The sequence below is a fragment of the Xyrauchen texanus genome, chromosome 25 (assembly GCF_025860055.1).
Source record: "Xyrauchen texanus isolate HMW12.3.18 chromosome 25, RBS_HiC_50CHRs, whole genome shotgun sequence".
NCBI lineage: Eukaryota > Metazoa > Chordata > Actinopteri > Cypriniformes > Catostomidae > Xyrauchen > Xyrauchen texanus.
This window is the reverse complement of record NC_068300.1, coordinates 23,247,080-23,270,522: the sequence shown is the minus strand read 5'-3', so window position 1 is coordinate 23,270,522 and position 23,443 is coordinate 23,247,080. Positions and strand designations below refer to the sequence as shown.

At 37.8% G+C, this 23,443-nt stretch overlaps 1 protein-coding gene across 6 annotated transcripts in view; it reads left to right on the top strand.

Annotated features, from left to right (window-relative positions):
* LOC127618663 (eukaryotic translation initiation factor 4 gamma 3-like) overlaps nt 1–23,443 on the top strand; it is an 85,825-nt gene that overhangs the window by 43,005 nt on the left and 19,377 nt on the right. For 5 of the 6 annotated variants that reach the window (XM_052091245.1, XM_052091244.1, XM_052091242.1 and 2 more), the window contains 16 exons: nt 353–445; nt 944–976; nt 3,355–3,375; nt 9,818–9,994; nt 10,738–10,852; nt 13,821–13,918; nt 14,017–14,142; nt 16,371–16,458; nt 17,000–17,782; nt 17,885–17,964; nt 18,585–18,804; nt 18,952–19,076; nt 21,554–21,673; nt 21,962–22,117; nt 22,300–22,497; nt 22,840–22,986. In XM_052091245.1, the coding sequence (XP_051947205.1) occupies nt 353–445; nt 944–976; nt 3,355–3,375; nt 9,818–9,994; nt 10,738–10,852; nt 13,821–13,918; nt 14,017–14,142; nt 16,371–16,458; nt 17,000–17,782; nt 17,885–17,964; nt 18,585–18,804; nt 18,952–19,076; nt 21,554–21,673; nt 21,962–22,117; nt 22,300–22,497; nt 22,840–22,986 (2,580 nt within the window). The remainder of the gene's footprint in view (nt 1–352; nt 446–943; nt 977–3,354; nt 3,376–9,817; nt 9,995–10,737; nt 10,853–13,820; nt 13,919–14,016; nt 14,143–16,370; nt 16,459–16,999; nt 17,783–17,884; nt 17,965–18,584; nt 18,805–18,951; nt 19,077–21,553; nt 21,674–21,961; nt 22,118–22,299; nt 22,498–22,839; nt 22,987–23,443) is intronic. The other variant, XM_052091243.1, reaches the window with a different exon arrangement.

Below are 23,443 nucleotides of genomic sequence, written 5' to 3'. Positions count from 1 at the left end.
CAACTACTTACAGTGTCTAAAGCCTACTCGATTAGTTCAGTGTATAGTCAGATGCTTCATCTGTGCCCACTTACATCTGCCCAGGACTACGCATCTATTTCTCTCTTACTCTGCATTGAAGGCAGCTTTGAAGAGATGGCAGATTTGTTAGTGTCAGCAGACTGCAGTGTTTGCAGCGGCAGGGAGTGGACACACTCACTCTGTCACCCACATTCGTGCAGCACGCACTCACTCAGCTGTAAAGATTTCACAGGGAGGGAAATACTCACACACTTCCCTAACTGTTGTTTCTCCCTTTCTGTTGGTGGCTTTTTCTTTTCGACCTCTTGGGGACCCTTGGGGAACTCTGCAGTCTCCATACACACCTGGACAGAATGCCTGCACAACGCCTATTGTCTACTCTTCGCCAACACAGCCAATGAACACACAGCCTCAGAGCCGCCCAGTAAGTGTCCTCACTTTTTCAATTTAGAATCCATTAAATTTCTGTCAGCTCCACCTATAGTGTTACTGTAGCATCAGTATCGTCAGATAGTAATAAAATCAATGTTTTAATTTATTAAAATAAAATGCTTTCTTTTAAGAAAAATGCTGTACAATGTCAAATCGCAGTAACAACACATTTTCAAAATTATGACTGAAATCGGGTCTCTTAGACTATGTTTGCATAGTTACTACGTTTTGCCTTAGTAGGGCAGAATATGCTGTTAATAGTGTGGTTTGTGGTGATTTGAGAGTGTGATACAAAACATGCCTTGCGTCATTACCACACTTCCTTTCAGGGAGTGTGCTTTGTAGTGAATGCCTGTCATGCTGCCATACACAGCTTGTGGTTTTAGAAGTTTGTGGGTGATCATTCTTACCTCTCGCTTTTCTCTCCTTCTCTTTCTCTCTCTCTCTGAATCTCTCTCTCTATGCTATGTCTTTCTTTGCCTTGACTCAGTTTGCCCCTGGGCCACGTCCTTCCCATCACCAGGTAATGTATGCAATTGTATTGACACTTATTTTCTCACACATCATATTCTCCAGAGTGTTTTTCTGACTAAGATAATACACTGATCCTGATTCTCATCCTGTGATAAGTTACTGTAGCGGTCCAGTTCATTGTAATCATTTAGTGTGTGTTTACATCAGGGTTGGGCAAAATTCAGAACTGAAGAATCGCCCTCATTTCATTTCATGGGTTGGAATTGGAATTGGATCTTTCAGTATATTGAATTTATATTGGAATTGGAATAACAGGAAAAGGAACATATGGAATTGCAATTCAAAGAAATTTGACATTGTTGCACAAAAGGGGGATTTTATTCTTCTAACATGATTTGTAAAATAATTGGACTTATTATGTCTATTTATTACCTGATATGTCAAATATTTATTTTCCTGATTAGACATATTATAAACTAAGTCCAACACTGTCAAAATAATTAACACCATCAAAATGGCATCATACAACACTTCAAAATGCCAATCTAGACAACTGACATCAGAATTTAAATCTATTAAAATAATATAATATATTAAGCTAAAACCGCACAAGTGTACAAATAATAAAGAATCAGAGTTTCATAGTCCATTTAAAACTAAGTTTTTACACACATTAAACATTAAAACTACACTCTTAAATTGAAATTATACACATCAAATTTTGCATGATGTTTGCTACCTCAATTAAAATTCCGGAATTTAATTGAAATTGAAATTTGATGTGTATAATTTTTTTATGTAAAATTTTTTATCGTTTAATATGTAATTTTAAATCAGCTGAAAGTAAGCTGAAGAAAAGTTATCCTAAAAGTGCAACTGTGGCTCTGTGGCACTATTAAAATATTCCTCTGTTTGTTTAAGGAGCCCTACACAGCAACATTGGCCCAACCAATGTTGTGAGTTTGGGACAAGACTTTTGTACAACAAATGGAAGATGGGGAGAATTTCTTGGAAACAATTTTTGCAATTTTATTTAGTGATGATAGTTGCACAGAAATTACATTAGCTTTGTACATAACTATACATTCACACTAAACTAAACTACAAAGCCATTCCATTAAAAGTCTGGAAAAAAGTGTTCAGTAACACATACAAAGTTCTGAATCGTTTGTGTAGTTTGTTTTTCTTAAAAAAAATAAAATAAATGTCTAAGTAGCCCATGGTTGTACCTTCAGTTTTATTGTGTCCAGAACTTGCTCTTTGCCTTGTTTGATGTGCAATTATGTACTGATTTGTCAATGTTTGAAAATGATAAAAATTTGACTGTATTGTAATGAACCTTTTAAAGAAAAGTTTAATGTTCAAAGTTAAGCTCATTGTGTCATGCTGTTGAAAACCATCATCAAAGATTGGAGATAACTGATGCCACAGATGCTGTTGAGAGACTTTAACTTCATCCCGGAACATTCCTTTAATGAATATTTTAATCTGAAGTGCAAAATGAGCACAGTTTTACAGTGTTAATTGAAACCATACAGTGTTCTGTAATATAGTGCTTTTTGCATTGGTGAGGCCATCTGTCATTTTGGATTTAAAGAGGCAATATATTTCTACCACTATCTTAGAAAATAATCAGTTCTTTGCTTCTCCCATCACTTTGTTTTTATCTGAGAATCCATATTATCTCTCTTAAGGCCAAATTATACTTTGGTTGTCCGCATTGCTCATTGCACTGTGCACAGTATGCGTGATGCAAATTTCATCATCAGCACAGTCTACATGGCCTGTGCAATTGAAGGAAGGCCCGGCTATACTCTTAACCACGAGCGGATACAAACTTGCTAGATGCATGCGCACTACGACTGCTTTGTTATACTCTTTTAGTACAGCCAACGGCTAGCACATGCGGCAAAATGCGCACAGACGACGACTGTCAGCCTGTCAAGAAAATCTGTATCGTACATGGACAGTCCTCGTCTGTGCGCATCATTTTGTATCTGGTTGTGGTCAAAAGAGTATACTTTGAAAGGCAAGGCGGTCAACCTGCAGCCATCTGATCATTGAAAAGGAAGTATACCCGGGCCTTCAATTGTTCACAGAAGCATTGCTTTTTATCAGATCATGCTGAGTGTCTTTCAGGGTTAGTGGATTTCAGCGCACATTTCTTGTGTGTTGCCACATAATTATGATGACAGTTGCCTACTTAAAAAGCAGAGCATAGTGCCCTTTTGTTTTTTTAAGAAGCTTTCGCTGAAGGAAAGACTCTTTGCATGCCCTGTACTGTAGATCTCTCCTTTAGTGCGTGTGTGTGTGTGTGTGTGTGTGTGTGTGTGTGTACAGTACGAGTCTGTGTTAGTCTCCATCCCTCCATACCAATTAGTGCGTTATCCCATTAGCTTCTTTCTCTTTCCTGCTTCAATATTCAAGGGAGGATTCAGACCCATTCAGGTAATTTGCAGTCTTGAGGAAAATGCATGGCATGAAGTCCCCAGTTTCTCTCTCAATATCTTTTGCTTCTTGCCCAGTCACTGCAGCTGCCAATCCACCCCAAAGACAGCAGACTCCTCCATTTCAGTTTATTTCCTCCGACCCTTCTTGTCTGTCTGATTGACAATTCTTTAAAGTGCTTCCTCTATAAATTATATATTTGGTTAGTTTGCATGTTGACCAGTTTGTGTGTCTTGGCAGATTCACTCCCCTGCTATGTTTAATGTGCTAGGACATAAGACTTATTATTACTTATTATTACTTACATATTAAAATGTAGATATTGATACTTGTCTTGTTTTCCAGTAAAAATATCTAAACATCTTTAAAACGAGATTTACCTTTTAAGCAAAATACACTTATATTTGCTGAACAAAATGTTGCTTACCAAAACCACAAAAGATTATTTATATTTTTCCCTCATTTGTATATATATAAATGGAAAGGAAAGGAATGGGGCTAGTCCACAAATGCTAAAATATATAGTTTCACAAATATAGCTACAAAATTTACAAATTGTACGTGTTAACATAATTTTAGTGTTATAAAATTGCTTACTAACCTTATTTGTGCAAAGTTATATCCAATGCCTGCATTATAGTGTATTACAGTTGTAATAATAACCACATTTTATTTTATTTTATTTTTTTATGAGGGACGAATAATTTTTATTATGGCACAAATGCTCTTAATTGAGCTTAATTCGTATTGAACCTGGAATTTTCCTTTATGGATGTTTAGCAATTTTGACTGGAAAACAACATAAAGATACATTAACTATATATATATTTGTTAGATAAAATGTTTTTCTTCTGCAGTATATCTGCTCGACTCTCGTCATCAATACATGATCACGGCCAAAAATGAATGCAACTGGACAGAAATAAATGTTGTGATGTTTCATAAGGTTGTCGAAACAATGCCACAATGAATGCACGCTGTAATAAAAGACTAAACAAAATCCCAAATAAATCAAAACTATGTTATATTTTAGCATCTTCAAAGTAGTCACACTTCGCCTAGATTTTGCAGACATGTACTCTTCACATTATCTCAAACAACTTCTTGAGGTATCACACTGGGATGCTTTTTAAACAGTATTGAAGGAGTTCCCATCTATGTTGGGCACTTATTGGCTGCTTTTCTTTATTATTTGGTCCAAGTCATCAATTTAAAAAAATGATTATTCAATTTGAGTTTTATAATGAAATACATTTATATGGTGGCACAATTATATTTTTGTCAAAAAAACTAATTTCAAACATTTAAGCATATGCCTTCAGATCAAAAGATTTTTAAGATCATGTGAAACTTTTCAGTCAAGTGTTTCAAAACTTTTGACTGGTAGTGAAAACAAAAAAGTGCTTATTAATGAAAATTATTAATGAAAATTACTAATTCTCATTTTCCCTTGTTAATTTAGTGAAAAACTTTATGGAAACATGACTTCATTTTTAAATAGATTTTTATTCAATGGCTTTAAAATATTGAATGTACTTGACTACAAATGCTGTTTGGATACAATTATAGTTCCTCTGTTTAAAAAGAACATGTTTGAGCCATTTCAGAACAAATACAAAATTATCAAGATCTATATCAAACTTTGTCAATAGGCTGAAAATATAGAGATTTCTGTAGCAGACAGTAGATAAAGTTCTCATTGAATCAATCCAGTGTTGTAATGAAAGAGTATTGCAGTAATATATTTCTTGTTTTATTCAAAAACTAGACAGTATTATTCAATTAAAATGAAGTTATTCCGTCTGATTATTAAAATCACAATTGTTTTCTGCCTATCAAATAACAGGCAGCTTGTTCTAGAGAGAACACTGGACACAGGACACTGTGATCTGCTGGACACAGTCATTAAAATTTGTTTTAAAAAAATAAGCATCTTAGCAATTTAATATTAAAAGTAATCTCTATATTCCAAATGTTAACTAAATAATGAGGTGTGTGGTATTGAGACTCTCAGTAACCAATTCTGTTTAGATAAATTAAAAGGCTGGTCAGTTTAAGTGCAATGGAGCACTGAGCTGCGGTGTCTGTTACAAGTATTTTGAGACCAGGGAGAATTTAGAAGTGTTGTCAGGCTTCCCACTGTCATGGAAACCTGGAAGTATCAGGGATTTTTTAAATAGTAATTTTCAGGCCTGGAAAAATTATGGAAAGATTTTATTGTGAATTAAAAACATTTTTGTCAAATATTTCTCAAATAATTCATTGGCTATAAATGGCTCTTTATAAGTGCAATTTCTTTGTTAATTGATTTTGAAAATCCTTCACAAACTGACTGTAAGCCACACAGATTAATTGGTCAAAGGTGTGGTAACCCTGTATGGTGTCTGTTCAAAGGCAGACAAAAATGCGGACAAAGGTTTAAGAGTCAACTGTTATGTCCAAATTTGTAGAAAGGTAGTTATATTATCTGGTGTGAGCAAACTATGTCTTGGGTAGTAAGGAGTACCCATTAGAACTAGGATTAGAAACGATGGCTTGCTTTGTCATCTGTATAGTTCTTTAACCGAGTGTAGAGGAAATCTCTCTGATTTTGACCTAGATATTTGCTGTGAATGGAAACTTCTCTGTTCTTCTCTAAGAGTAGTGCTTTCCTGGTATCTCTTTACTTCTGCTGCAGGTACACGAGTGCTCACAATTTGCTTTCTCTTATGTACTCGCAAAGATTACTAGTCATTGTAGCCCTTTATTTCACTCTTTTTGATCTGTACTGTATATATGCAAAACTTCTCCAAGTTTTAAAGGGTGTAAACACTCATGCCAAGTCATACTGTCTCATTACTGGCCCCCTATCATTGGTGCCATTTGAGCCCCATTCACACCATTGTCTCTGTACTGTAAGTCGCTAGGGGACCATAGCTTTAGAAAATCTGTTCACATATGAGATGCACTGCTGGCAAAAAAGATATCATTGTAATTTGACAAGGCATCAGTTTTCTTGCCTCTAAAAACTAACATTCTGCAAGGGAGAGTATTTTATAAATCAAAATGTATAAATGTATATATCATATCATGTACGAGATTAACAATCTATCAGTATATGAATCAAACTAGCCGACAGTTTCTGATACAGTTTTCCACACATCATTATTTTATTATTTTTATTATTTTATTACATGCATGTGGTTACAGACAAATTATATTGAACAGTGAAATTCTTCAAAACTCGACACCAGTATCTGACAGGAGATGGTTGAAATGAGCTCCTTAATCATTTGCATAAAGTTGAACATTTCTCAACTCTGTTGTGTCACTCACCACACCCACATATTGTTGCCAAAGGTTATGAATGCTTGTGTTTAAAGAGCAATATGCTGATGCATATGGCGACTGCCCTTAGTGAGCTCTGCTCTATTTGCCACACCCTGAGTGTCAGATTGCTTTGTGCTTGTGGTTCACTTCCAGCACCTTCTCTTTCAGAGTTTCGGAGAACTCTTTGACTAGACTGCTTACCTGAGGCAGGTTCCTTCACCTGCTTTTATAATGTAAACCTATAAACTTAATATCACCATTTGCACTATATTTTTGAGAGCTCAATCTTTTAAAGTAGGCATGTGCTCGGGAACCATTTTAATATTTGGTTAACCGTGAGGTTAAGATATATAAAATCAGGGAGATGATAAAATCACTCGCATTAAAGTCAAACAAAAATAATCAAATTGTAACTACCAACAACATACACTCACTGAGCACTTTATGAACACCAGTACATCTACTTATTCATGTGATTATTTAATTCGCCGATCATGTGGCAGTAGTGCAATGCATAAAATTGTGCAGATATGGGTCAGGAGCTTCAGTTAATGTTCACATCAACCATCAGAATGGGGGGAAAAAAGTGATCTCTGTGATTTTTACCATGGCATGATTGTTGGTGCCAGGCGGGCTGGTTTGAGTATTTCTGTAACTGCTGATCTCCTGGGATTTTCATGCACAACATTCTCTAGAGTGTATAGAGAATGGTGCGGAAAACAAAAAACAAACCAGCGAGCAGCAGCTCAGTGAACAAAAACGCCTTGTTGATGAGAGAGGTCAACGGAGAATGGCCAGACTGGTTCGAGCTAACAGAAAGGCTATGGTAACTCAGATAACCACTCTGTACAACTGTAGCGAGCAGAATAGCATCTTAGAATGCGCAACACGATGGACCTTGAGGCTGATGGGCTACAACAGCAAAAGACCACGTTGGGTTCCACTTCTGTCATCCAAGAACAGGAAACTAAGGCTGCAGTGGGGCTACCATCTGCATGATTTTATACATTACACTGCTGCCACACGATTGGCTGATTAGATAATGGCATGATTAAGTAGATTTACAGGTGTACCTAATAAAGTGGCCAGTGAGTGTGTATATTGATGGTAATGTGTTTGATCTGAAATGGCTCAAAAGTTGTTGTTTTTAAATCAGAGGAACATCATTTCATCCAAACAACTATTTTAACCAAGTCGATTAAATATGTTAAAGGGATTGATTAAAAATGTTTCCCTACAGTTTTTTTTTTGTTTTTTTTACTAAAGCACCAGTAGAATGAGGTTTAATCATTTTCATTTATGTGCTCTAGGGCTGCATGTTATGGAGGAAAAATGCAATAAGCGACAAGTAGTTGGATAATGCCATACTCTATATGCGATGCGGTAATCCTATGATGATCCTACGATGGTGCCCACAGAAAATTGGAACACATCACCCAAATATACGTTTATAAGATTATTTTGAGGGAAAAAAATCCCAGAGATCACAGTAGTTTTCTTTTATTCCAAATTGCACATAGAAAACTTACTAAAATGTATAATTGTCTAATGTAATAGCCCAATCTGTTAATGTTGAAATGACATGGAGAAAATTAATGCGGAATATCTCACGCTTTGGATCTGCACCTATGCACACTGCACACACACACACACACACACACACACACACAAAATGCAATCGCATGCTCAGTCTATTCTTGGTAATGTGCGTTGCCATAAATGATACTTTTTAAAGTATTATCACAAGCTCTTTCGATATGCGTATCCTGATGTGTACATTTGCTCTGTTCACCTCTCTCATCAACAAGGCATTTCTGTGGACTGACGATCACTGGATGTTTTTTATTTAAAAAAGTTTTTGGCACTATTTGGAGTAAATTCTAGAGACTGTTGTGTGTGAAAATCCCAGGAGATCAACAGTTACAGAAATACTCAAACCAGCCCGTCTGGCACCAACAGTCATCCATGTGATGATCTAATCAGCCAATCATGATGCAGCAGTGCATTGCATGTATTCATGCAGATACATGTCAGGAGCTTCAATTAATGTACACATGAACCATCAGAATGGGGAAAAATGTGATCTCAGTGTTTTGGCACCTGGCATGATTGTTGGTGCCAGATGGGCTGGTTCGAGTATTTCTGTAACTGCTGATGTCCTGGTATTTTCACGCACAGCAGTCTCTAGAATTTACTCCTAATGGTGCCAAAAACAAAAAACATCTAGTGAGCATCAGTTCCGGGGACGGAAATGCCTTGATCATGAGAGAGGTCAACAGAGAATGGCCAGAATGGTTCGAACTAACAAAGTCTACAGTAACTCAGATAACCACACTGTACAGTTGTGGTGAGAAGAATAGCATCTCAGAATGCAGGTTGGCGCTGTTTTGGTGGCATGAGGGGGACCCACATGATATGAGGCAGCTGGTTTTAATGTTGTGGTCGATCATTGTGTATTGGGTCAGTTAGTAGCTTAAATACCGTTGAAATCAGAAGTTTACGTACACCTTAGCCATATACATTTAAACTCAGTTTTTCACAATTCCTTTCATTTAATCATAGAAAACATCTTAGGTCAGTTAGGATCACTACTTTATTTTAAAAATGTGAAATGTCAGAATAATAGTAGAGAATTATTTATTTTAGCTTTTATATCTTTCATCATATACCCAGTGGGTCATGAGTTTACATTCACTTTTATAAAATTGCTTAACTTGGGTCAAAGATTTTGGGTAGCCTTCCACAAGCTTCTCATAATAAGTTGCTCATTCTTCCAGACATAACTTGCTAATATAACTTTGCTAATATTAAATCTGTGGAGTGTTCAAATAAAATGAGTTTTAATGACCTCAACCTAAGTGTATGTAAACTTCTGACTTCAGCTGTATCTCTGTAATATTTTAACTGCATGTTACTTAGGATCATGTGTCTTCTCTTTGTTTCTTGCATGCCTCAATATTAATAGTTGTTTTGATGTGTTGCAAAGTAAAAAATGTGTTTATGTCTTAGGGGACTTCTTTGAAGTGCTCCGATGTGATCTTTGATGCACTGCAGTACTGAAATGTTACACTTAGGAGATCCCCAACATTTCCAAAGTTTAGCTGCTTAACTGATCTCACACTTTTTCTCACAGTTTTTCCAGCGGACGCATATGCAAACAGCCCGGCACACCATTCCAAGCAACAATCCTCCCATTCGGCCCACATCACAGACCCCCACGGCAACGATCTACCCCCCAAATCAGCCCATCATGATGACCATGGCACCCATGCCCTTCCATTCACAGACAGGGCAGTACTACATCCCGCAGGTCAGACAGCACAGTCATACTGCAGACAGGAATCACATTACACAGTACTATATAAAGACCATGTGTTTACGTCAGGCTATTTTAATGCTCCAGACTATGTTTGCTGTTTTGTTGATTTGAATGGGAATATGATCAGTGGGCAGTAGCTCATTTGTCACCCACAAGTTTGGTTTTTAAAGCAAACAGACTGAATTATGAAAATAATTCCCAAATGATTCCAAAAGCCATTGAAATTCTGGAAATATCAGGGATTTTTATTTTTTTGAAATAAATAGTTATTTCCAGGCCTGGAAATGGAATGAAAAAAATCTTAAATCATGGAAAAATTTATAGTGATGGAATATTTTTAATCTGATGTTAACTAGACAAATTAATATTTAAATGGCTAGAAATTGCTCTTTGTATAAAATAATTTGATAATCCCTATCCAGTGATGACAAATGCCTGGAAAAGTTCCAGAAATTCACTGGTCAAAAGGAGTGAATTTTTAAACAACCTATGCTGCCCTGCAAAGTTAAAACACCTTAACTACATTAACACTGAAACTGATTCAAAGTTAATTTTTTATTGTCCAGGCAAATGTGGATTAACTACTTTTTCGATGAATTTTGGTTATAACTGCGTTCATAACTGTTACTGCATTTTGGCTGTGCACGGCAGAATGGTTGAATTCCTTAGATGTTTTTTTTCTCCACGAATGCTGAATCTTCTATAATTTATTATTGCCATGCTTGCTTCAACAGTACCGTCACAGTGCTCCTCCATATGTGGGGCCTCCTCAACAGTACCCAGTTCAGCCCTCTGTCCCCAGTACCTTCTTTGCTGGACCCAGTCCAGGGGACTTCCCTGCACCTTATGGTGAGTTTACGACTCTGTCTGTCAATAAACAGCTGTGGAGTGCTGTTGACTTTCTCATGTACTCTGCTGACTTGCAAAGATGCACTTTTTACTTGTTTTATGCATCAAATTCACAGTTTTTAGAATTAAAACATGTTACAATCTGAAATATTTACTGTGATGATCATTTTTATTCGCTGGCTAGGTTGAGAGTGTTGCTTATATTTTTACATACCTTGTAGAATCTGCAAGATGTTTATTATTTTTAAACAATAAGAGACATTATAAAAAAAGATTTAGTTTTTTATTAAGCACTTATTAAGTCTTGAGGAAGCTATTTGGCATAAAAGAAAATTACACACACTTACCGAGCACTTTATTAGGAACTGTTACGATCCCGTGTTGTCTATCCCGTGTTTTCTGATTTCACTCGTCACTGATCACGCTCCATGTCACGTTTTCCTTGTTGTCCGCCCTGTGTTTCACTGTCCTTGTCTAAAAACTACAATTCCCACAATTCCCGGCCTCCCTCACTGCCTGCACTCATCATTGTTCTCACAGGTGTCTCGTTCAGTCTTCATTGTGTCTGTGTATTTAAACCCTGGTTCTTTGTTTAGTGACTGTCGATCGTTATATGTAGATGTAATGCCTGTTTCTGTATGTGTTTTGACCCTGTGCCTCATTTGTGTTCATGTTTACTCTTGTTTAGATTTCAGTTTCCCATCGTGGATGTTTGTTTTGTTCCAGTGTCTACCTGTCATTTGTATTCATTTATAGTTGCATTAAAACACTAGCCGCACCTGGATCCAGCCCTCTTGTCTTCCCTTCTTCAATCGTAACAGGAACACTATGTTCCTAATAAAGTGCCTGACATTGTCTTTTGCTGTAGTTACCCATATGCCTCAAGGTTCGACGTGTTGTGCATTCTGAGATGCTATTCTGCTTACTACAATTGTACAGAGTGGTTATCTGAGTTACTGTAGCCTCTCTGTCAACTCGAGCCAGTTTGGTCATTCTCTGTTGAACTCTCTAATCAACAAGGCGTTTCCATCTGCAGAACTGCCACCCACTGGATGTTTTTGGCACCATTCTGAGTTAACTCTAGAGACTGTTGTGTGTGAAAATCCCAGGGGATCTGGAGTTACAGAAAACTCAAACCAGCCCATCTGGCACCAACAATCATGCCACGGTCAAAATCACTGAGATCACATTTTTCCCCCATTTTGATGGTTGATGTGAACATTAACTGAAGCTCCCATATCTGCATGATTTTATGTACTTCACTGCTGCCACACGATTGTCTGATTAGATAATTGCATGAATAAGTAGGTGTACAGGTGTTCTTAATAAAGTGCTAAGTTAGTGTTTATTCCACTATGTAATTATCCTGTTAAGTTTACATACACTTGGTTCTTAATTAGAGCTGTCAGAATTAACATGTTAACGCATGAGATAAATTGACAAAGTTTAATGTGTTCATTTTTCTTAATCGCGATTAATGCATTTACCGTTAATATGCTGTAAACGCTTGTGTGAAGGGCAAAACCTTTGTAATGTGTCCACTCAGAGTCATTACACTTCACAAACAAGCACAGCGCCAGAGCCCTTCTATCAAGATGAGCCTATAAGCTTGCATAAAATAGCATAATGCTGCAGTCCCATTGACATTCTATGGGCAGTATTGTTGTAATACTCTCCTATGATAGAGGTTATATCAGTAAATAAAAGAATCACTGATAGGGTTTTCCTTTCAGTGATAAAATGGTGGGTAAAGGAGCTTTTAGCACTATTTAATGTACAAAACAAGCCCAGACGGGACTTGTAAGGCGCATTTTATTTACCACAGAAGCAAGTCAAGTCTTAACTATCACCAAAATGCAGAAAGAGGCTTTTTTGTCTGGAAGCACTTTTCATGGTTATTTTAAAGCTTGACGCTGGCATTGACACTCTTACACGAATCATGAACGCAGCTTTACGATTGCTGTAACAAAGCAGATAGCCACATTCTACTGGCTGATTAAAATTGCGGAGGATGAAAGTTTAAGAGATTTAATGCCCATTGCTATGAATATGCAACATATGGGGAAACTATTTCTTTCAATTAGTCAACCTCCTGCTTACACTTTGGGAAACGTTTAATGTTACTCATGGTGCTATTTTAGTGCATTTTTTTGCGAAAGGCTTTGTTTGGAAAATGTTAAGTAAGCATTATATTGTTACATATCATTTTGTTTTGTTCCCTAAGATGGAAATAAATGCATTTTAAAAAGAAAATGAGTACATATAGTGTCAAATTTCAGCACTTTCAAAATCTGTGATTAATCGTGATAAACTACAAAAAATTATGTAATTAATCGCAATTACAAATTAAAACTTTTAATTGACTGCCAGCACTATTCTTAATATATAGTATGTTGCCAACACGAGCATCAATGCGTCCGTTTACATGCATTACTCTCTAAAATCAGCTTATTTAAAACATCTGTCGGCAAAATCGGCATAATGGGCAAAAATCTACCAGTGTCGATCGGGTTATTCATAAGCCGTTTATGGCCTTTATGCGCACAGGTTTTCAGCTTATTAAGCATAATAGGTGTAAGAACGTGCATGTAAATGTACTCATTGACTGTTTGTGGCCTTTTGTTGTAGATGTGTACAAGTTTGTCCTGGGTGGTGAAACTGCCCTCTGTTCTTAAAAAGAAGCGTCCAGGACCTGGAAGTTCTTTGGTTGCCTCGTATACAATGCATGTTTGAGTTACTCCTGAAGTACAGTAACTCAACCAGGACAATTTAAAAAAAATTGTTAGAATTTCAAATTTCGCTAGACAAAAAAAAAAAGCATTTTTTTGGGAGAATTGCGAAAATGTTGTCTGTAAATATGTTTTTGTGCCAAAAACATTTTTTGTGAATATATTTTAGTGCTTTCATGTTGTTTAATATGAGCATGACCTAATAATATGAAACAACTTCTCGTGTGGTGTGTAAGCAGCTGGGCCTTCCTTCTATCCTGGGCAGACAGTGTACACACCGTCTCCATCCATTATAGTGCCACAACAACCCCAACCTACTAAAAGGGAAAAGAAAACAGTGAGTGTACACAAACTTGTAGGTAGATTTTTGCAAAAGAGTTCTCATAGATTCTGGTGATTTATCAGTTAATTTGGTGTTTGCTTATGTCCTCTAAGATCCGCATCCGAGACCCCAACCAAGGTGGCAAGGATGTCACAGACGAGATATTGTCAGGAGTGGGCGGGAGTCGCAACCCAACCCCACCGGTTGGGCGGCCATCCTCTACTCCTACTCCTCCACAGGTAAGGAAGCCAGTCTCAAAGATCAAAGGTATATAAAATATCATATGGTTTTGTAGCCATATAAATTTAGCTTGATATCAACCCCTTTCTAAGGTGTGCACTTGTTCCTCTGCTTCTGGCTTTATTAATTCTAAAGAGAATATTTAATATTATTAAAAGCCAATTTAAAAATCCTTTAGATATTTACGGTTCTCCTGAGCCATATCTAGGGACCAAAATACCATAAAAACTTGGAGGATGGGTTCTTTTGACTTGTGCCTCAAAGTAACCTACCTAGCAGCCACACAGAACACCTTATAGCCACATAACAACACCCTGGCATCTTTTTGTTTTGCACAGGCAAGCACCACTCACTTTTCTTTAGAAAATGTAAACATGGCAAGTATTTTTTGGAAAAACCTTTTTAAAAGTGGCCTGCTTATTGATTGGCCTAATAGTTGTGAAAGTTGCAGCTATCACACAGGCAGTTTGAGCTTACAGTTATTTTTTTATTCATTTATAATCATGAGTTTATTTTCTTATCTAAAGCCACAGCTTGTGTGTGTGTCAAAGCCTTTGCTGAATGGTTTATTGACTAACAATTTGATTTCAAGCTTTTACTCACAAGCCATTGATTTTACATGCTTTCATTGAATTCTGAATGTCATCTTAGAGAATCTAAAAATATGTTTCTGTTGGAAAATGTAGATTAAAAAAAAAAGTGTCGTGTTTATTTTAGCATGTAGATTACTTTAAAAACATGTCAGTCTTGTCTATTCAGTTACGTCTGTTGTAGTTTTGCATCATGATAGTTCATGTCATCCTGATCCCTTCCCTTTGTTGTTCCCTTTACAGTTACTCCTCATCTACACTCTCTAGTAGATAAGCTTCCACCCTCACTGTGCCAGTGTAATATAAAACACGGTCTCATTCACAAATTATTGCAAATTAGTGTTCTCCTGTCTGTAGAAAGGTTCTCATGCACAATTTCTGCCGGATTTACATGAGCGAGCATGTGCCCTCACTTGATAATTAGCATAAACACACCCTAACCACCTCTTTATAAGAGCATTCCACACAGCTTCACCTGCACAGCCATTTGTCACTATTTGCAAACGTATTCTTAAACTGTCAGATTGGATGCCAGCTGCAGCCAGATTGTTTGTTTAGCCAAGCAGAGGATGATGGGCAGAAAGCACGTCCAATCAATTCACATCATTCTGCACATTCATAGGGTAGCCCATAAATGGGCTGCAGGAAGCTGAGAGCTTCAATTTGACATTTGTCAGTTTGTTGTGTAAGAACCCTTTTTTACTAACAGTGCTTTTGACAACTAATGTCATAGTATCTGCTCAGGGTCAATGTAAATGTTCAAGTTGACATCATATTTAACATTTTCTTTCCTTTTATTATTACCTGTGACATTGTGAACCCTGTTTCTCCATCTCTGATTACAGCCATTTCCAAATTTCTCTGTGTGAAGGGCAGGGTTTTGGAAAAACAAATAAATACCATTTCACTTTGATTTTGGTGAATTATCAGTATTCTTATGCGTGTACACATACATAAAATACAAGCAATTTCTCACTTAAGGTGATTTTTAGTGATTAACTTGATTTACGTTTAACTTGATTTCAAGAAACAAAATGAAAGAAAGCTATAGCAAGTACAACACATTAACGTATAATTAATATGACAATTGTCATTTGGGTGTACTACTGAAATTACTTAAGTTGTGCATTTATTTAGACTCAATAAGTGCCTTAGAAAAAACTAATGTGTAGCTTATGTGAATCTTATATGTTATGTGTAGTACAATATGTGTTTGACAGTTGTGTCAAGTTGTGTCATGAAATTTCAGTGTGAAAGTAATGAATACTGTTCTAGATTTGTTCTGATTTTTTCATCATCTCTTTGAGATATTAAAAATAAATTCACACACACATGTTTTGCACATGTACACACAGTTAGTGAATGAGACCCATTGTTCCTTTGGATGGAGCATTCACTGTGTTTTGACACTTCACTCTCGTCTCTCCCTAAACATTAACAGTGTTCGTCTCTCCTCTGCTCTCTTTTCCCACTTTCCTCCCCATGTTTCCTTCATTTCTCCCCTCTCTTTCACTATTTCACCTTGCCTGTGTTTCTGTTGTGTGCTGCAAATATGTGTGTGCCTTGTGTCTCTTTGTTGCTAGTTTTTATGTCCACACCCTCATTATCCTCACATTTTCTACCTCAAATCCCTGCAGCTAAACAGCCAGGTAGCAGATCACGGCCGCATCATGTTTAATGTGGACACCACACAGCTACTTCCTGCACAAGTCGACTTGAAAGCAGGTCAGGCCTCTTAGCCATATCTTCACCTACAGTTTAAAAGAATAATCTCTGTTATTCAGGGCTTTGTAGCATTATCTAATGTATGAATTTCCTTAAAGCGGATGTGTGTAATGATTTTATGTTAAAATACTTTCTTCTATATCTGCTAAATACCAGCAGAGACAGCTATAAGTCAGCCATTCATAGGTTAAGTTCTTTAAAGTTTAATCACTGGTGTCTGCCGAGCAGCCCGACCAGCAATATTGTCTTAACAATTGACAGAAGTTTGGGGTGGGACTAACTTTTTGTCAACCAATGGAAGACCTATGGTTTATTTGGGTGTTTTTATTTTTGCAATTCCATTTGGTAATGCAGTTTTCGTAGAAATGATATACATTAAGCTTTAACTTATTTTAAATGTGGTCAGCAAGATCATTAACAAGCAGAAAGTTAAACACAACTGATTCTACTTCCGGAATCTCTGATATGATAAAACATGATTGATTCCTAATGATGAATTTGTATACCTCTGACACATTTCCTTTTTAATTGATGGGTCCAGATGACAAGGCAAAAGTAGAGTTCGCTTCGCAAAGGTCTGCATCTCCTGGACTGCGGAAGCCAGAGGCTGCTTTGGAAAGAAGAGATCCCAGCAGCCCAGTCCAAACACCCTCTCCCCCACAGAAAACTGAGCTTCCCTCCACAGGCCCAGAATTGGCCTCAAGTGTAGCTACAGCCCCCACTCCTTTCATGCCTGCCTCAACAGTGGAATCAGCTGAACCCTCATGCCCCTCAGCTGAGCCCAGCCCTTCTAAAGCTATCACACCAGAACCAGAGAAATCCTCCTCAGAACAACCCTCACCTCAGAGCCTGTCCACATCCCCAGCCCGGCCTGAAAAGGCAGTCAATGGGCTGGCGGACACCGATGCTGCTCCCTTAAGTGGGGACTTAGAATCCCAACCCAGGGAAGTCGCTCCGTTGCTGGCTACTCCCAGCGTTATCCAGTCCCAGACAGCCAGCACGGAGTGCAGCCCCATCACGACCACACTGGAGGCAGAGTCTACAGAGGTAAAGGCTGATAGTCCCTCGCCTCCTGTTGAAGACAGTGCTGGGTCTCCTGACGTCTCATCCCTTCCTCGGACAACCTCTATAACAACTGCTGCTATCTCTGCCACACTTGCTCCACCTCCAGGCCTGACACACCCATATCAGGTTTCTGCAGGGTCAGGCCCAGTCAAGAGATCCTCTATAGGGTCAGAGCTCAAAGAACCAGGGATGGAGACCGAGGCCTTGGCAGACAAGTGTGATGAGCCCTTCTTGCAGTCCAGAAAAAGCTCAAAACAAGGTGAGTGTAGAGAATACACAGGCTAAGATGATTGGAAAATTGTCATCATATTGTGATGGCCAATATAATAACAAAAGCCTTTACTTTGGTGGGTTGCTACAGCTACATCTAGTGCACCAAAGACCTGGAAGAAGCCAAAAGAGGACATGCCTGTAGGTCTAGATCAGTGTCCAGACAAAGAGGTAAAATAACATTGTAATATTTTCTTTCTTGTCAGCATGTGCAACCCTGTTTATGCTACTTATACCTGCAGCTTTGTGGCGTTGATGTGTCTCAGGAATTTCATTGCAATTTGGCAAACCCTGTTGTTTATATTCTAATTAGTTTGAGGGAGGCTTAAAGTGGCTGGTTGTCTTCATACTTCACTATAGTTTGGGGACAGCCATTGGAAAATCAATTAATAAATAAAGCAAATACTGTTTTTTAAAGCCCCCATGAAATTGGCTTTAGTTATGTCACAGCTATGAACAATGATTTGCTACTTGCTTGTTTGTGGCATTATGGGGTGTTATTAGGGGGAGGGACATTATTCTGGAGTGCATTTGATTAGACAGTCAAATTGTTCAACAGAATTTTTTGCTTATTTCCCGAGAATGACAATATGTTGTAAATCTCATGTCAGTTTTTTTGTAACTTTTATGAGTACACTTACTAATAGACATGGACTAGAAGACAATTTTGACTAAAAATGCCCCCAAAAAAAGATTTTGGTTTAGACTAAACAAGGCCTTATATAATATACAATAGAAGTCTATGGTATGTTTCAAATGACATTGCTAATAAACGTGTTTGTGTTTTGTAGGAGGACATGGATCGACCTGCTTGGGAGCCTGCTGCGGAGAGCCCTAGTCCTCCTCCTGTGGAGGTGGAGAGGATGCCATTAGTTGGAGCAGTGCTCGAGGAGAACGGAGAGCAGGAAGCAGAGACTCTGAGAAACGGGGCGGATCATGCCTCCGAAACCGAGAGCAGCGACAGTATCCACCCGTCTGTAGTGAAAGAGCCAGTGATCAAAGCAGCGGCAGGTAAGGCCTTTCTCTCTCTCTCTCTCTCTCTCTTTCTCTTTCTATCTATCTCTCTCTCTCTCTCTCTCTCTCTGTGCAATGTTCACTAATTTCCCTCATATATTTCTGGCATGTTTTTACCCTGATGGTGTTTCTCCTTTTCTGCAGAACTGGCAGATAATAATGGAAAGAGGCTGTATGATAGAAACTTCCTGTTGGGCTTCCAGTTCATGCCTGCATGTGTGCAGAAACCCGAGGGGCTTCCTCCCATTTCTGATGTTGTTTTAGATAAGGTGAGCCACTGTTACATTTTGATAATAAACACTACCAGTCAAAAGTGTTGACACAACTACTCTTTCTAGATTACTATTATTCTAAAAGTGTAAAATAATAATAAAGTCATAAAAACTATGAAATAACGGAATTATGGGCTGACAAAAATCTTTAATAAAATCAAAGCTGCTGTATCTATAGTCAGTGTTTCCCATTGGATTTTTTTCAGCAGCGGTGCTGTAGTGTGCGCGTCCACAAGCCTGCAACGCGCTGACCCGTATTAGCAAATGTTGGTCAAAGAATAGATTAAATGGGTGTCAAACACAATTTCAGCCTAGGCCACATCAAGGTTTATCTGTGTCCTCAAAGGGCCCTTTGAAAATGTGGCACCAGCACCTGCTTTGGTAGCACCCATGCCAATAATATGACATGTTATGTGCATTAAAATGCACATTGGATTGGAATGCAGATACAAATTAAGATATTAGCAACAGTAACATCTGTGGAAAACATTTACACCAAATGTTTTCTACTGCAGTATAGCTGCTAAAGTTAATGTACATTGTTTTAAAAGAGTTTTAGATATTTATATTGGGAAACAAGCCAAAACAATAACAAATTAAAAACTTTGTTGCTGTGTGTAATGGGGTGAAGACTTCCCTCTCTCACCTTTCTGTTCACTTCAATCCATCTTTAACTCAAAATTTTTTTTTAAACGTATTAACAAAGCTGTGTATTGCCAATTTTCTTCACGATAAGAAATGCACAGTGACATATATTATGATTCAATAAGTCACGAGCCATTACATTATAATTTAGCTGCATCAAGCACACATGAGGGCTCCGCTTATTCCACAATAAGAGTGCTTCTCTATTTTCTTAATTTGTATTTTCATACTTCGCGATCTACATCACCTGAAGCTGTGAAAGTTTAGAGTGCATCTGGACTGTGAGCTGTGTTTTCTTCCTCTCCTCAGTCAGACGCAAGCTGCAGTAGAACTATGGCATTTTTGTAATGGAAAAAAAACACCAGTCTAAATACTTTTAGAAAGTTTTCTACCATAGTTAATACTGTACAGTTAGTGTTACTACAATAAATACATGGTAAAGTTTTGTTAAGCGTTGTGATAAAAGAATTGAAAAGCCTTCTAATTTATGTTTTCTCCTATTTTCTTTGTCAGTGCCATTTAGAATGAGGGGGCTGTTTGTTTTAAACTAGTTTCATCACCAAGACACTATTTTTGCAACAGACAATTCTGTACCTCATTCAAATGGGTTTCACGAACCCTGCCGCCAATCGCACTGGTTTAGAAGCGCATTTAAAATAGTCTGTATGGTTGAGACCAGTCCACGTATTACCTCACCTTCTCTGACCTCGTGTTCCTTTATCCATGATTGAGCCGTGTTGATAATTGCCCCGTGTAGCGCTGTATCATTCCGCTTTTGAAGCGAGCAAAATGCACTCCAAAATGTTGATGTTACTGTTACTTCAGAAGGGGGAAATTATTGGCCTGCATCAAGCAAAGACAACAACTAGGGAGATTTCTGAAATCGCTAGAATTAGGTTAAGAACTGTCCAACACATTATTAAAACCTGGAAGGATAGTGGTGAACCATCAGTTTCACGAAAGGAATGTTGTCTTGAATGATCGTGATCGAAGATAAGTAAACCGTAGAATTCACGACTGTGTTTAATAGTGAAAGTAAGCATTTCCACACGCACAATGAGACGAGAACTTACAGGTTTGGGACTAAACAGCGGTGTGGCCACAAGAAAGCCACTTGTTAGTGAAGCTAATCAGAATAAACAACTTCAATTTGTTAGGGAGCATAAAAGATTGGACTGTTGAGCAAAGGAAATAGGTCTTGTGGTCTGATGAGTCCAGATTTACCCTATTCCATAGCGATGGGTGCATCATTAGCACATGTGGAGGCTTCACGCCATCCACCGCGGCATCCACACTCAACTCACCACGTGCCCCACCGAGAATGAACCACATTATAGCGACCACAAGGAGGTTACCCCATGTGACTCTACACTCCCTAGCAACCAGGCCAATTTGGTTGCTTAGTAGACCTGGCTGGAGTCACTCAGCACGCCCTGGATTCTAACTCACAAACTAGTGAACTCCAGGGGCGGTAGCCAGCGTCTTTTACCACTGAGTTACCCATCCCCCACGCACTTCAACTTTAAGATAATGAGAAACATAAATTGAGACAACTGTGCCCAGACTTTTGACAGGTTGTGTATATCAGGGGTTTTAAAGCAGTTTGATTAAAGTCATTAATAAATTCCCTTTGAAATTCCTCTTTTGCTAGAATTAATTTGTACTGCACTATTAAATTGAGTACAATGGGAATAAAAGGATATTGTAATGTAATTATGACCCTCTTTTTATCCATGTAAAACGTATTACCAGTCTTGTACAAAGTATTACGTTGTTCTTTAAAAAAGTTATAATATGTAGCTGTCTCACTTGACTGCCTGCTTGAACAGATTAACCAAAATAAGCTGACCATGCGGCCAGTAGACCCACGTGTGACCTCCAGAGGCCCAGACTTCACACCAGCGTTTGCCGATTTTGGCCGACAGATTCCAGGGGGCAGAGGATCACCGGTTAGTTTCTCTCCTTTTATTTTATTTTTTTAAACACTCATAAAAAAAACTAGTATGGACAATTTTTATATAAAGGTTGCCTTAACTACTACAGTAACTAAATAACTATGTTCTGTGGATCCACCTTTTGGAAATCCTTAATTACATTTTAATACACATCTTAATCTGTACCCAGAAATATAAGCTATTTCAGTTCATTTATCCTGCATGTTTAGACTTAGAAGTAATATTTCTAAGAAATGCTCATTACACATCCCCAGTATTACATGATTATGCTTGTTCCCTCAGCTGCTGAATGTAAGCATGCGACGACCACCTGCACGCAAGATTATTACAAACGTTTCTGTGAATGTTGACGTGCAGCTCAAGACAGCAGAAAATGCCTGGAAGCCTGGCTTGAAGCGGGACAGCGTCACTGAAGATTCAGAGTCCCTGAAAACTCAGGTCACTCACACTATGCCCTCATTTTAAAAAAAACTTATTTTGCAATTAACAAAAAGAATGTTGTGGTAACCAGATGTGCACTTATGGTTGAGGTTAATGGTTATATTACACCATTCCTGTAAAACTGAGAAAATCTTGCCTCGAAGGGCATTCAGTAATCTGTTCATTGATGTTTCATGCAGGAGCTTTTCCGAAAAGTGCGTAGTATCCTCAACAAATTGACGCCACAGATGTTCAACCAGCTGATGAAGCAGGTGACTGACCTTACCATTGACACAGAAGAACGACTCAAGGGTGTCATAGACCTGGTCTTTGAGAAAGCCATCGATGAACCCGGCTTCTCAGTTGCCTATGGCAACATGTGCAGCTGTCTGGCCACGGTGAGTCAGTCATACCTTTAAAGGGTAGTTTGCTCAATAAAAATTCTGCCATCATTCACTCACTATCATGTTGTTCCGAACCTTTCTTTTGTATAACACAAAAGGAGATGTTTGGCTGAATGTTAGCCTCAGTCACCTTCACTTTAATTGTATGGAATAAAGTGCATTTAAAGTGTATGGTGATTGAGGGTAACAGGCTGCCTAGCGTCTCATTTTGTGTTCTATGGAAGAAAGAAAGTCTATGAGTATGAATAAAACTATTTTATTTCCATATGTTTAACTTAGAATATATTGCAGACATATTCCACATCACAAAATCAGAGATTGATGCTTTTTTTGTAGTTAAAAGTGCCCATGATGGATAAGCCCAACAACACTGTGAATTTTCGGAAGCTGCTGCTGAACCGCTGTCAGATGGAGTTTGAGAAAGACAAGGTGGATGATGATGATTTTGAGAAGAAACACAGGGAGCTGGAGGAAGCTACCTCAGTAAGTGCTGCAGTCTTGAAAGTATTCTTAAAACTTGTCTTAAACTGTTCTCTGGCCATTTAGATTGGCAAGATGCTGAATATAAATAATATATGCTATGATCAGTTCAGGTTCCTTAGAATTGTGGACGTAATTGGCCATCTGCATGCAAACTACGTGCAGTCATAGACATTTTATTTTATTTTTTCTGATTGTTGTACTAATGTTACTTGTAAAATCTAATCTATAAACATTCATCATTACTGTACTTGAGTCAACTCAAAATCCAATTACAAATTCCAACATAAATATTCATGTCCTTAAAATAAATTAGAATATTATCTTTGTGAAGATGTCTTAAGTACTACACAAACTATGAATTCAAGTATTTGTGAATTAATTGTACTAAATTAACACGTTATACACTGTATTGAAAATAAAAATCCATGTATTTCAGGAGCATCTGTACTGAATAAAA